The sequence below is a fragment of the Pyxicephalus adspersus genome, chromosome 9 (genome assembly GCF_032062135.1).
Source record: "Pyxicephalus adspersus chromosome 9, UCB_Pads_2.0, whole genome shotgun sequence".
In the NCBI taxonomy this organism is placed as follows: domain Eukaryota; kingdom Metazoa; phylum Chordata; class Amphibia; order Anura; family Pyxicephalidae; genus Pyxicephalus; species Pyxicephalus adspersus.
In genome coordinates, this window is record NC_092866.1 from 54,277,906 (window position 1) to 54,293,381 (window position 15,476).

General features: G+C 36.5%; 1 protein-coding gene across 1 annotated transcript in view; it reads left to right on the plus strand.

Annotated features, from left to right (window-relative positions):
* Nucleotides 1–6,545, plus strand: part of LOC140337755 (astacin-like metalloendopeptidase) — a 13,376-nt gene extending 6,831 nt beyond the window's left edge. Inside the window, exons 8-13 of the mRNA XM_072421554.1 lie at nt 370–497; nt 1,053–1,165; nt 2,011–2,224; nt 3,589–3,707; nt 5,539–5,761; nt 6,532–6,545. Coding sequence (XP_072277655.1) covers nt 370–497; nt 1,053–1,165; nt 2,011–2,224; nt 3,589–3,707; nt 5,539–5,761; nt 6,532–6,545 — 811 coding nt within the window. The remainder of the gene's footprint in view (nt 1–369; nt 498–1,052; nt 1,166–2,010; nt 2,225–3,588; nt 3,708–5,538; nt 5,762–6,531) is intronic.
* The last annotated feature ends 8,931 nt before the right edge of the window (nt 6,546–15,476 follow it).

Consider the following 15,476-nt stretch of genomic DNA (forward strand, 5'->3'; position numbering starts at 1 on the left):
AAAACCAACTATAATTGCAGTGTACAATGGGTGAAGCTTTACTAAAAGAGTATCATTCCTCAACTGTGCCTAGGATAGGATAATGGATAAATACAGCTCTGACCTCCTAGAACATATAGGACAGTTTGTTTTTTATCTACAATGTACTATTTGCTAAGCTCTTTTATATTAATAATAATAATATTCATAATAAAACTAAAACGTCCATACCAGTACATAATGGTGTTAGTTTAAATAGAAAAACACTCAATTTCTCATTCACAATGTATAAAAAACAGCTAATTAAAGCAGAAACTATTAATCCAAATTTTTCATCCATTAAAAGAGTTTTCCCTGTGTTCATCTTCATCTGTCTTTTTACAATTCTAGCAAATCATTTGTTAATACATCTGAACAGTATTCACTCATACCAAAACCAGACCCCAATGTAAACATTGGGCAGAGAACTGGACTCAGCAGCATGGATGTGAAGAAGATCAATACTCTGTATGACTGCAGTAAGTTTCCAGAAAAAAAAATTATGTGTCTTGGGGGTCCTCAAACTTTTTCTTAAAGTGTCAGTTGACTGTCATAGTCCTAAAAAAATATGAAATTGTGTATCTGAGCAATTCGTTTTAAATAGACCAAGGACGTGTGCACCATCCTGCTATTGCCTAGTGGGGAAGGATTTTACTGACTTGTGGTTTTGAGGACTTTGTCAGAAAACTTCCAAACCAGCATTGTCCGATTTCCTTATTGTAACCCTAAAGATATCTACTTTGCCTCTTTGTGGCCCATTCCTTCCACACGTAATCTGTAAATCAGTGGTGCTCAGAGGGCGCCATTAAGCTGCTAAAGCTACCCTAGCCTCCTTGAAAATGTGGCTGACCATTAGAATGTCTACCCAGTTGATGTACAGTAGATAAATTATTGTCATGGCTGTTTGGGATTCCGTGAGGTTGTTGTTTCCAAAAAATCACCTTCGCACATCTGAAGCATCATGGCCATCAAGGCATATTCTTCTGACACTGTAATTTGGGAGAATTGATTACAATATATTTTTTTTTGCGTAGGTCTTTGCAGAACAAAGTTGCTGGGTTCGTCCGGAAGCTTCTCTTCCAATGATGCTACTCCCGTCAACAACGATGACAGTTGTCTATGGCTCCTACATGTTCCTTCCAGCCTGGTAAATTTTCAGTTTGCTTTGTGATTTATTCTGTATCATGATAGGCAGACACGGTATTATGCAAATAAAAGAAGAATTATATATTGTTAGTGAGCAGAAAGAATTTTGTCTCAGCTGGTACTTCTTGGCTGTTTTCTGCCTTGGCTGATTTTTACTTATTGGGGGAAATGAAGAGGGAAGGAGGATTGGAGGAAAGGTTTAAATAACAATCACCAGAACAAACAAAGAGGAGGTATCTCCCTTGAGGGGACACATATGGCCATAAAGACATAAGAAGTGTTCTAAACCCTCAGTCCAAAAAGTTTTACATTAGTAAATCCACTGGTGCACTGCAACACAGGTTCCCTGGGAAGGTATGCTAGGGTCCCATTTAAACAGGGGTCGCCTACCTTTTGGACCTCCCGGACCACTAAATTTACGGACTCTGGACCAGGCATTCGTGGGGAGCCATGTTTCATTCAAAGGGGAAGAAAACGTCTCCCAAAGTGACGTCAGTATGCCAGAACCCAGCCACTCTCCCATCGCAGGTCTGGGCCTTATCCCCTATCCAACCCAACCCCTATCATATATTATTTGATGCCTTTGTCTCCTTTGGGGAGATTTCAATTGGCTGGAGTTAGTTTTTACTGCTGCACAAGTTTAGCCCAAGTACCAAAGGTTGTGCAAAGATCAGCTTTAAAGAACCCATACTCCACAAAGTGTCAACACAACAAACATGCTGTATTTATAATTATTCATAAGAGCAGGATCTGCAAGTAAAATATTTCTGGGAATACACATAGCTGACATTGCCGGTTTTGTTTTTTGGTTGCCTATTAAGTCAATGAGAATTTACAATTTTACAGATCTTGCTGCGGTTTTCCAAATTTGTTTGTGCACCTGCCAAATGTAATGCTACCATCAACGTATACAATGGGGTTAGCAAAAACAGCACTTTGCTTGCCACGATCAAAGGTGGAGAACCTCTTCCAATGCTGATCTCATCCGGCCAATTCATGCTTGTTGAATATATCACCAACAAGACTACTCTGAGCAGCTTCAGTGCATCTTATAGCACAGGTATGTGTCCAAGTCAGGTATGCATTATGAGGTCAAAAACATTCATACAGTTCTAAGGTTTATGTCAAACTAAAGAGTTGATTTATATCATCATCTGTTCTTTGTTATGCACCCCCATGGACAAACCCAATTCCTAAGGAGTTCTTCTCAAAGATTCCTGGCGAACATATTTATCCAATTGATTTAGTAATTCCTAAGTCCCAGCCCCTGAACAAGTATGCAAATTAGAAGTTGCAACTTTGCTCTGTCTTCACTGCCTGTTCCGAAAAGTAACCTACAATAGCAGCATTTCTATCACCACTGGTTTTCATCTAACAGGCAGTCTTGTTTTTGAATACACAAAACATATTGGGGATATTTTTACAGGATCATATGTGGATAATTATCAGTTATCCTGAAAGCTGGCCATGTACTGTTTGATGTCTTTAACATAGCAGTCATTAAATTAAAAAAAAAAACATGAAATCTAATAAAAACTCTGTCTTTTGCCCCCAATATTTGATCAAAATATTGATTGAGCATTGATTGGGAATGTTTGTTTCAATTTGTTTATTAAAGTTTTCAAAAAGTACATACATAAAATAGCCGGATAAAAAGAACAGTACTATAAATATATATTTATATACATAAAAATTCTAACATTTTGAATAGTATCAAAAAGTACATCTCTGTAAGGCTAGGTACACACGTGCAATGGATCTCGTACGATAATTGTCTTGAACGAGAATCTTGCGCGTGTACAGTGCTCGTCGCCCATCTTCCAAACGACCACCCTGGCGGATCCGCCTACGATGGATGACAAACAATCATAATGGAAGTGAAGAGGGAGTGAGTGCAGCGGGGTGCCGCTCTGTTGTTTTCCCCTCTCTATAGAGCAGAATGGTGCTGTATGTACAGCACTTGTTCGTGCATGGTGCAGTTTTTTGTCGTTGGATAGGATTGTGAAAGGTCCTTTCCAACAACAATTATTGTACATGTGTACATAGCCTAAGGATGAACTGACCAAGAAAACCAAATAACATGGACAGGATTGGGAAAGTTTGTTTTGACATGTACGAGTGGGATCAAGGGATCTAATGAAGAACAGATGGCTTTTGATGACACTTTAGCTTTGTACTGCACAAAGCAGACAAAATTAGTATGGTGGCAATATTTCCAATGTTAGTTGATGAGATTTCTGCTGGAATCTAATCAATACCAAGTGGCGATAATAACATCAGGGAGATAATGATCATTTAGCTGATCGGTAAAAATCTAGTGCATGACCAGCCAAGGAATTCTAGGACATTCACAACCAATATAATTCCTACAAATACCATGCAACATTGTATTTCTAATATACATATTTTTTTGTTTATTCACAGTGTTTTATGGTGGCACTTTTACTGCAAATAACGGGTCTGTGCTATCCCCGAATTACCCCTTTCCCTACCCCAACAATGCAAAAGGCACATATATAATCATTGCTCCTCTGGGATATCAAGTAAGTATATCAGAGACCATCAATATATACAGTATATAAATGATTTCTGCTTCTTTTAATTTTTAAATAAACTACAACATTCCTTTTGATGCAACAAACCAAGCAAAAAATAGCAATAATAGTACAAACAGTAAAATAACAATGTACTGCTCTATTAAGTAACACTCCTTAGCTAAGTTCAAGTTCTGTTCAATTTAAAAGGCTGTTCAAAATGTTTCTGTGTCCAATTTATTTTTACAATAAAGCAATGGCCTATCTATGAACTATAAGGGCTCATGTCAACAGATGTAGTTTTCCTGGGTTTAGAACAAATGTAGGTCAGTAACATCCTTTTTTTACCTTACACTGTACCTGTCCACATGCACATTTACTTCCCGAACATTTTTTTTTTTAAATGTGAGTGATGGCCATTGTTTTAGATACAGTGGGTATAGAATAGAATTACCCCGTTCAAAACATTCAAATTTTGTTGTTTTGCAGTCTAAAATGAGGACAAAAAATTAATTTTTTCAGTTGTAGTTACTCATTGCAACAACCAAGTGAAAGATATAACAGCCATAGCTCAGAAAAAAATGAATCGTTGAGAATGGAAAGGATCCCCCTTCTGTGCCAGTACTTTGTGGGACCACCTTTTGCTTTATGTACAGCCTTGAGTCTTTTGGGATACTTCTCCACCAGTTGGTGACCATTGGTGTAGTGCAATTTTCAAGCCGTTTCACAGATTTTCAATGGGATTTAAGTCTAGGCTCTGACTAGGGCAAATAAGAACAATCTTTCCTAAAGTCACCATGGGTCATTGTCTTGGTGAACCTTCTTTCCATTGAAAACTTTCTGGTAGAGGGCATCAGGTTTTCCTGACAGTATTTTCCCCTATCCCTTTTCCTTCTTTTATAACTAAACACCCCAAACCCCCAAACTGGATGCTTCCATCTCAATGCTTTACTGTAGGCATGGTGAGCTGTATTGGCTTTCTGCCAGATTTGGTGTTGAGACCAAATATTTTGGCCTCAACACCATACCACTCTTTTATTTTCGGCTTCTGAATCTTCAAGGTGCATTTTGGCAAAGCTCATAACTTTTTTTGAGGAGTGACTTTTTTATATGGCCATTGCTCCCATACAAGCACACTTGTGATAATGGTGTCATGTGTAAGTAATAAACACATGACCATTTTGCCATAAAATTCCAAAAAAATTCAAATTTTCTTGGTAGCCTCCCTGACCAGTAGTTTCCCTCTCGCTCTTCCATCCAGCTTGAAGGGCTAATTTACAGAAGGTCCTATTGGTAATCAACACTTTGCACTTCCTAATTACAGACATTACTATGCGCCTGGGGAATTGTAAAGCCATTGAATTGTGTCTGTCCACAACTTTATTCTTGAGATCTATTGACAGTGGCCTCCTATAGTTGATTGTTTGTATTAGGTTGGATTACTAAGCATTGTTTTTAGACTGATCTAAATGGTTACAATTAATCAAAAGTGGAAGCCTATTATGCTAATTGATAAATAATGGAGAAAGTGATTAATTACATCTGATTGAGTTTGCATGTATTTTTGTAGGAGGTGGGGTTGATTCTTTAACCATCTCAATCATGCTTATTTTATATATTTTTTCTAAATATATATGGTAAAAAATTATATAACTTGCAATCAAACTTTGGAAATGTTCTATATAAAATGCGATATAACATCATTATTTTTTTTTTAATTTTATCATCATTTATGAATAACTTTAATGTAAAATACATGCACCAGCAATCAGTAAATGTTTGCTTTATATAAATTCCCTGTTTTATTATACCTGTCTTACAATAATGAACTATTTTTCAGATATTGCTGAACTTCACTGTCTTTGACCTAGAGGAAACTCCTAAATGCACAAATGACTACTTGATTATTAATGATGGTGGTGACATTAATTCACCGCGCCTCGGTATTTACTGTGGAATGAAAACCAACCTGGTCGTAACCTCCAGTGGGTCAATGGCACTGCTCCAGTTCTCCAGCAGCTCCACAACACGTGGAAAGGGGTTCATTATAAGCTATTCTTTTGGTAGGTGTATGTTCTCACATCTTTTCAGATTAACAGTTGTAATTTTCTTGACCTGAGCAAGACCAAATGACAACCATCTATCCTAAATCTCCCCGGTAGAGAGTAATATACAAAACTAATATATATTTCCTTTATGCTAACACTTCATAGGCGTCCAAGGCTTGGCACAAAATGAGTCCTCCTATTGTCTGCATGGTGTTTCACACATTTTCCTCTGTAGTAGTGATACAGTATAACCATCTAGGTTATCAAACGGAATTAAAATGCCTTCCAACTGAATTCATACATAGCAGTTTGAAAGCCAAAGTGACAAGGCAGGGGCATAATTGGGTGCCACTATAACAAAAATGACCTAAACAAGGATTTTCATGGCATACCATGACCATACAAAGTATTTATTTTATATGATAGCTGCTGATTTATATTGTACACTTTTTAAGAATTTATTGATTGGATTGGCATATCATTTGAATATATAACACAGATCTATTCACAGCAACATTCTATAGTGTAGAATTTTTCAGGTCCTTGTGATTTTCCATTATTTCCATGGGAATGTTTGCTGAATGTCAGATTCATTGATTTATAAATAGGCTGCATAAAGTCATGATGACATATGAATCCTTTAGCTAGATTTTTTTTTGTATTCAGTGTTATTTATGTGTATCTCTATATGTATTTCCTTCCAGTTTTTTCAAGACATGTATTATACTATTTCCTTATTGATCTATATTTATATGTAATTGAATATACCATTTTTATCATTTCAGTGTCCAAAAAGTGAAGAATCCCACTGACCTGTATGATAGAAAAAGATGAGCTAGATCAGCTGCAGCAGTTTGCAAAGAAACAATATTTCACTAGTCAATAATGGCAGAATAATTGGTTTCCTGGGTCTCTGGTAGACTCCAATGGGGAGGTAGTTTGTGCCTTCCCCAAGGTCATATTGATGATGTAAATTTTTTCAGGATTTGCCACTTATTGTACATAATGGATAATATTAATATTTAATGTGAGTGACACCAATATGATATTTTTTATATAACTAAAACTTTTTCTTGTAACTGATTTGTTGTAAAAAATTATTAAAATAATTATGTAATGTAATAATTAATAAAATACGTTTTTTATGTGTTCCTCCGCCCCCTTATAAATGTTTTTTTTTTTATTTGTACATGTGATCTGATCTATAAACTTTCTAAGGTCTAGTGTAAACCAGCAGAGCCATGGTCAACTGAAACAATTGATCCACTTGATATTCCAGTCAGTAAAGCTAGGTACACATGTGCAATGGTTCTCGTCTGAATATCGGCTCAGGGCTGATATCAGATGAGAATCTTGTGTGTGTACAGTGTTCATCGTCCAACCACTGTCCTGGCGGATCCATGGACGATGAACGACAAACAATCGAAATGGAAGCGGGTGCCGCTCCATTGTTGTCCCCTCTCCATGGAGTAGAATGGCGCTGTATGTAAAGCACTCGTTCATGCATTGTGCAGTCGTTTGTCATTGGAAAGGATCGTGAAAGATCCTTTTTTATGACAATTATTGCACATGTATACATAGCCTTCAAGTTTCAAATGCCCAAAGCTCCAAAATGTTGCACACGCGTACAATAATTCCGAATAATTCAGAATTCTTTTCTTATGTACTCATTTGCAGGACACAACTAATTGATATTTACCAACACAACTGGTCAGAACTTCAAAAAATGAATCTATTGATTTGCTTTTGAATTAACTTCAGATTCACTTTAGATGCAGACTGAAAACTACTGTATCGTATATGTATATTGCAAGTAAAAATCTGCTGGGGTGTACCAGCCTAGAAGTCTTGCTCTTTTGTATTTGGTAAGTGTTGCAGAGCAGAAATGCCCTGACTTTACCCATAGTGAAGCAGTTGTCACCTTAATCTGCTGTCCTGTTTTGGACTCCAAACCTCCCTCTCTTCTCATTACCCTTTCTCTTAATTAAAAAAATGAATGCAGTCTCCTTATCTTTTAATATAGCACATAGAAATAAGTCAAAACAGCCTCACCTTCTTTACTAAGCTACATACAAATGCAAAGTAAACATGTGCTATTGACTCTTTACTAAAAACCTCCTACATAGCGAAATGACAGGTCCACTTCAACCAATTCTTTACTATTTACTAATTATTATTTAGAAATTAGTTCTGAAAACTTTCACTGCTAAAAAAAAGTAGCTGTTTACTTTTAGTCCTTTTCCTCTGGGGCTCACCCTTTCTCTCCAATATTGACTCAAGGTCAGCAGCCTTGGAGCGCATCATCATTTTCCAGCTTTACAAGCTGTGTTTCAGGTGTGCTAGGTTTACAAAACATGCTCATAACTTTGCATAATTGATTCCAGGGGGGAAAGATAATTAAACTCGTTAACGAATCAACATTTGAAAGTTGGATGCAAATGTGCTGCCCTTTTCACCTCTTCTTGGGCTTATCATTTCCATAATGGAGGTGCTAACCTACAGGTCCACATTCGATGCTCATTATCCCATAACTATTATTCATCGGACAATTGACTTTACCCTGGAGGACCCAAAGGAAGAAAAATAGGCGGGATTCTCGGTCGGTGGTACCATACGTGGGCAGGATTCCATCCCTTTCTATGGAGGCCAAGCTAAATAATATTAATAAAAAAGAATCAGAAATAGTCCTGAACATTTACAGCTGGTTTTTGGTATGTTGAATATATGAAACTATTTCTATCTTCATTGTTTTTCTGCAGCAGGGGGGAAAATTGATCAAATAAAAAGCCTTTGTAATCTGAATGAATTTGAAAGAAAGCAGCAAACACAAGTGTGGCAAGTCAAAATGAAATGCTGGAAAACAGTATAAATATTGAATGACTGAAAGATAAAAAAAAAAATCAATGAAAACTGATTTGTGCACAGAAAGCCTAAATCAGGGACAGGTATAAACCAAACATAAATGAATGCAGTTTACTTTATTTATTATATTATATTTTATAATAGATAGTGCATTCTATTTGTAAATTTTATATATATATATATATATATATATATATATGCAAATACTATACATACTGTGTAAGCAAATATTTTATATACATTATATACAGCATTATATACAGCATCTAGAAATACCCATGGACATTAAGGATCAGAAGGATGACTGTACACTGCTGAATAACATATTCACAAATACACGTAACTTTGAATGGTGCCTGGGATTGGGACAAATAGATAAATATAATTGCGGTTTACACCCCTAAGAGATATAATAACACATTTTTTGGGGCTTTTTTCCCATAATATATATACCACAATTAGTATCAGTTAAAAGTTTTTCATTTTATTCAATACATTATTATAACATACAAAAACACAACAAGAAGAATAAAACAAGATTGTAGGGCTACGTACACACGTGGGATGGTTCTCGTCCAATAATCGGCTCAGGGCTGATATCAGATGGGAATCTTGTGTGTGTACAGTGCTCGTTGTCCATCATCTGAACGACCGTCCTGACTGATCCACAGACAATGTATGAAGAACGATCATATTGGGAGTGAAGCGGGAAAGAGTGCAGCGAGGTGCCACTCTGTCACCCCTCCCCTCTCCATGGAGCAGAATGGTGCTGTATGTACAGCACTTGTTCATGCATCGTTCAGTTGTTTGTTGTTGTAAAGGATCGTAAAAGATTCTTTACAAATACAATTATTGCATGTGTGTACATAGCGATTTGGTAAGTACAATTCTATACATTAATGGAAGGGTAACAATGGTATCTAATAGTGACGTGTTTCACAGATCGGTGTGTGCTTCATCAGACCAGACAACCACAAGCAGAATAGTCACCAATTACATTTAGATAGGTAGAACCACTTATAATGGCATTTTTGTGGATCCCATAAAAAAATATTTGTATGTTTGTATATATAAAAAATACAGAATAAAGGCAGTTTTTTTTTGGCAAATGAAGAACTTAAATGTATTCCTAAAGTAGACAAAGTATATAAATCACATTATAATTGGTGTGAATCATAAAGAAAACAAAAGTGTCTAAAAATACATATACAAATAAAGGCGACCCTAAGTATCACAATAATAGGGATATGCCTTGCTTACTAAACAGTTAGTTGTCTGGCTACATGTTGCAACAGATGAAAAAAGCTCAAGAATCTCTAACCTGACGTGTTTCGCCAAAACGGCTTCATCAGGGGATGCGTAAAGAAAGTCAGAGCAACTGTACAATGAAATAAAACTATAAGTATCTCATTCAAGATGCTGTACAATGCAAAATATCAATAAACATGCAGATTAAGGTACAATATGGGTAACCTAGCAGTTACAAAAGTTACAAAATATATGATTGGTGGAAGCATGACTGTAGATGTAATAATAATATATAAGATGTAATGTAATAAGATATAATGTCAAACAATGGTATAGTAACATAATAAATAATGATGTAAGTTAGGTGTGCTGATTGATACTGTCCAGTATTGTAAGCTTAAAAGTCAAGAAAATAAATATGGTAATAAAAATTGGACTTACTGAGTCGGTGTAATGGGATATAAAGTACCGTGAACTGCAAAAGTCAAATGCAGAAGACAGCATCCAGGATTGGATTGAGCCACACCAAAATGGCTCCGGGTTATTCTGAAGATGAATACCTGTGGCTGTTACCAAAGAATGATAATTAGCGTGGTGATAAATCCATTGTACTTCGTTTGGGCAAAAAAGAAAAGGTTTAAATAGAAGTCTTTCAAAGTACACATCTGCATATGATCAATTATATGTAAAATGGAGTGCATGCAGGCTAAAAAGGAAGGAATGATATAAAGACATGCTGGGAGGGTAGCTACTATTAAACTCAAAAACGTCCTGTGCATACTTGGTAAAGTAAATGGATACAAGTTACTGCAATAATAAAAGTCATATCAGGAGTAAAACTCACCAGAAAAGCTGTATACAGTATGTCAGTATTCAAAAAGAACGTGCAGAGAGCGTGATCAAAAAAATGGAAAGAAGTTTCCTGTTTTTACAGGCAAGGGGATGGTGTCCTAATAGGTCCAGAACGTGTGCGTCAATTATGATGTCACCACGCTCAGGTGTAGGATAGATCTGAAGCCCTTCCACCCTTTTCCTGGTGCCAGTAACCTCTAGTGCTCGGGGATCCCACACTGACAGGAGGATTACCACGGCTGTGCTGATGAATGAATGCAGCCGTGGGAATCATCCTGTCATTGTGGAATAACCTGTAAAAAAAATAAAAGTTAGTTACACAAATCACACACATTCAATAAATTACTTTAACATTAAATCCTCTTTTTTTTAACACATATTTATACACACAAATTCGCAAATTTGAATGCCATGTTTTTCGGATTGGGTCTATCTGAATTCCAACAGCCATATTAAGGTTGAATATAAAGACAACCCGAATTCGAACACACTACCAGTAACGTGGTACATGAGAACAGTTGTGCCAGTAAAATGGTGTTTCCACTGGTAATGACTGTATAGGTAGTGAGAGTCGAGGAATATAAAAACAATTGTGATAATTATAGAAGCATTGAATAAGATTTAGTGATGCTGCATTGCATCTACAAAATAGTTGGAAGACATGGCCATTAGGGAACCAGACATGGTGGTTATTATAAATAGGTGTGGACACAGAAGTATAGGGAGTAAAAAGGTGTAAAGAAGGGGTCTAACTAGTGAGATAGAAATAGTTTGAAGCTCATGACATCATTCACGTCTGGTTTCTTGGTTGCTTGAAGGTCAAATATCTATCTGGTTTCATATCACAGTTTGTTGTCTGTGTCGCCACCATGTGGTTTGGGGGACACTTGTTCTAGAGCCTAAAAATGAATAACTTTAGGAATATAATTGTGCTTTGTGCCCACATGGTAGCTTAATGGTGTTGTGATCTTGCCTGAGATTATAGAATTTACATGCTCGTAGATCCTTTTCTTAAGCTGTTTTTGGGTTTTCTGATAATAAAATATCCCAATTTACAAATTAAGAAGAAAAATACAAAATTTGGTGGTAAGTTCTAGCTGGGTATAAGGCGAATTAATTTTCTTTTCCTTAGGGTTAAACCATATGATTTTTTTACCCATTTTGATTTGGGAAATTTTCTGCTTTGAAAAGTGCCTTTGGTTCTAGGTAGATCAGGTTGCTTGTTAGTGAAATGACTATGTACGAGGTGATCTTTTAAAGAAGGTGATTTCCTGTAGATGATTTGAGGTTTAGCTGTAAGGAATTTGCTCAGTTGGTACTCTAGATGTAGTATATGCCAATGTCTGCTACAGATATTTTGAAGCGTCCCATGTTCCCGGTGGAATTTGGTAATTAAGGCAAAACCCTGTGATTTGGGGTTAGATTGTTCAGTGTTATTGCCAAAAAGGAGCTCAGTTCTGGACTTCTTGTGCTCTTTGAAAAGATTTCTTTAGGAGTTTTCTTGAGTATTCTCTTGCTAGAAGTCTTGTTTGCAGTGCCCTGGCTTCAGTCTAAAAATCCTTGTCACTGCAGCAATTTCTGCGAAGTCTCAGGTATTGGCTATATGAGATACTTCTCTTCAGAGGTTGAGGATGACTGCTGGTAGCATGTAGGATGGTGTTTCCAGCGGTAGTTTTACGGTAAAGGGTTGTAGAGATTGTGCTGTTCTCATTGATGCCCAGTAAAAGATCCAGGAATGGTAGTTCCTCAGTGTTCCACTCTATTGTAAATTTTAAATTGAAGGTGTTGATTTCTAACGCTGTGAAAAATTCTTGTACAGTGTTTGGAGGGCCTGACCAGAGTATCAACACGTCATCTACATATCTCCTCCAAAGTATCAGATGTTTTTTGAATTTATTGAGGGATTCTGTGATGTTTCTTTCCAACTCACGGAGATAGATATTGGCATAGAATGGGGCACATTTAGTGACATTGCCATTCCCCGAACTTGAGGGTATATTGTGTTGTCAAAGGTGAAAAAGTTTTTTTCCAGGATGAATCTGAGTAATGACAATATAAAGGTGTTCCGTAGGTGTTCCGTAGGTGTTCCGCGCAATTTCTCACCATCTCACCATAGGAATGCTACTATATAGTGCCTCAATATCAATGGTCACCAATATAGTATTTGGGGGTACAGATAGATGGTTTGTGAGTTTCAAGAGCTCAATAGCGTCTTTAAGGTACAATGACAATTGTGTTACTAGGGGACTTAAAAAGGAGTCTACTAACTCACTGGCATTCATGGTCAGTGAATTAACTCCAGAAACAATAGGTCGTCCGTTTGGGTTTGTGGGGTTCTTATGGATTTTCGGAAAGATGTAAAAAGTTGGAATCATGGGACATTGGATTCAGAGGTAATCCTTTGTTTTTTGGTCGATGATGTTCTTAGAGTAAGCATCCCAAAGAAGTGAATGGAATTCCTTCTTACAGTTTTCCGCTTCGGTCCTGTGAATAGGTAAGTACCACGCTGTGTTGTTTAATATGAATAAACAGATTGATTTATAATGTTGTGTGCTAAAGATCACCACATTGCCTCCCTTGTCGGTTGGTTTAATCACTATATGTGTGTTTTTCTTCAGTGATTGTACGGGACGGATTTGATCATCATTATTTAATATGTTACTATACCATTGTTTTACATTATATCCCATCTACAATCATGTATATCATATATACTGCCCTTAGACATCATTGATGTATACCTATATCTTCCACCAATCATATATTTTGTAACTTTTCAACATTACCCATAATGTACCCTAATCTGCATGTTTATTGATATTTTTCATTGTGAAGCATCTTCAATGATATACTTATTGTTATATTATATTGTACAGTTGCTCTGACTTTCTCTACGTATCCCCTGATGAAGCCCTTTGGCGAAACGTGTCGGGTTAGAGATTCTTGAGCTTTTTTACATCTGTTGCAACATATAGTCAGACAACTGACTGTTTAGTAAGCCAGGCATATCCCTAATAATGTGATACCTAGGAATGCCTTCATCTTAAAGGTATTTTTAGACACTTTTGTTTTCTTTATGATTCATACCAATTATAATGTGATTTATTTACTTTGTCTACTTTAAGAATATATTTAAGTTCTTCATTTTCCCAAAAAACCCAGTCTTTTTCCCGTTTTTTTATAGTCTGGATCACAATGGGGTTGCAGACCTACTATTGAAACCATAGGTAGGGTCACCTTCTCTGTTAATGCTTATATGCATTTATATATATATGTATATATATATATATATGTGTGTGTGTGTGTGTGCATGTGTTTATATATATATATATATATATATGCCATAATTTGTATTTGTACATGCCTGATGTTGCACGCACATGTGCTAATAAAGAACATGCTTAGCGTAAAAAAAGAATGTTTAGTTGACGTCTTTAGTCTGCTGCTGTCCCAATAATTGGCCAGGGCAGGAATGTGACCAGCTGTATCTGTGTACAGCTCTATCTTCAGTAGAGAGAAGCCTGGTCAGCAAGTTGTTTTAGAATCTGGCTAGACTGGGAAAATTCTGAAACTGGATGGATAGAAGTCTGGATCCTGTTGTATGTACCAGGAAGACTCTTATCCCCAAAGTGGACCACAAGGGCTTCCTGGGATTTGCATGAAATTTGTGTTACCAAGGGCTGTCAGAAGCTTTTGTCGATCATTTTCCTCCTGGGTAAAAAGACAGTCTTGCCCACCCAGAGCGCCCAACAGTGGCACTTTTCCAGGAGAAGTTGCTATATGTCTTTCAGATGGACTGGGTGGAAACGTCCCTCAACAAGAATCCCCAAGTGAGTCACTTTTTTGCATTTTTGGAGTCATTTATTGATACTTAGCCTGCCCTCACCAGTAGAAAGGTTGCACAATCTATTGAACTGACATCATTGATCCTCTGTTTCATTGGGGATTATACAGTAACCTAGTCCTGGCTGGAATTCCTGGGACACCCCTCTTGGAGATCCAAAGCAATAGAAGGAATATGAACCTTAAAGAACACTTCCCCATTTTCTTTTTGTCTGTTTTATTATTTTTGCGCTGTTACTCCTTGCTGACAGTTATATTAGCATTCCTTCTGTTCTTTTTGTATACCTATTATTCTCAAACAAAAATATATAAAAAATACATAGGAATAACTCCAAAGAACCTCCCCCTTCCTGCCCCTTACCCCATGGATTTATTTAGTTGAATACATTTATTGTTAGGGAGAATCGCTCTCCATTAAGTTAGGAAATCAGTGTACCCCATACACCAGATTATTGGGCATTTTGCACTGATTGTCCTGTGAAAGGCTGAATATTGTACATGGCTGACAAATCATCATATTAGGTAAAAATCATGTTTTCCACCTAGGGGTACCCACATCGCATTAAATAAAGCAAATCTGTCACAAAATTGAGTGAGTCACAAAATTTTACCCAAAGACAACATTGCACCAACTTATATGTAGAGTATTGTTAAATTAAACTTTTTTTATTCCATTAACATTTACTGCATTATTAACCTGCACACAATCTTTTATACAATGAGTAAATTACCATTCTGTACATCAGACTGTTCAGATTTGAAATATTATTTTATACAATTTATAATTGACTATAAGAAAAAAAAGCAAAATTCCATATATTGTCTGGTATAGATGCAGGTTACTCCATTTATTTCTTTGTCACTAGAAAGAAAACATAGACAGAGGATTTAGTCTTGGTAAAAGTTCAATTAACAAAGGCATAGC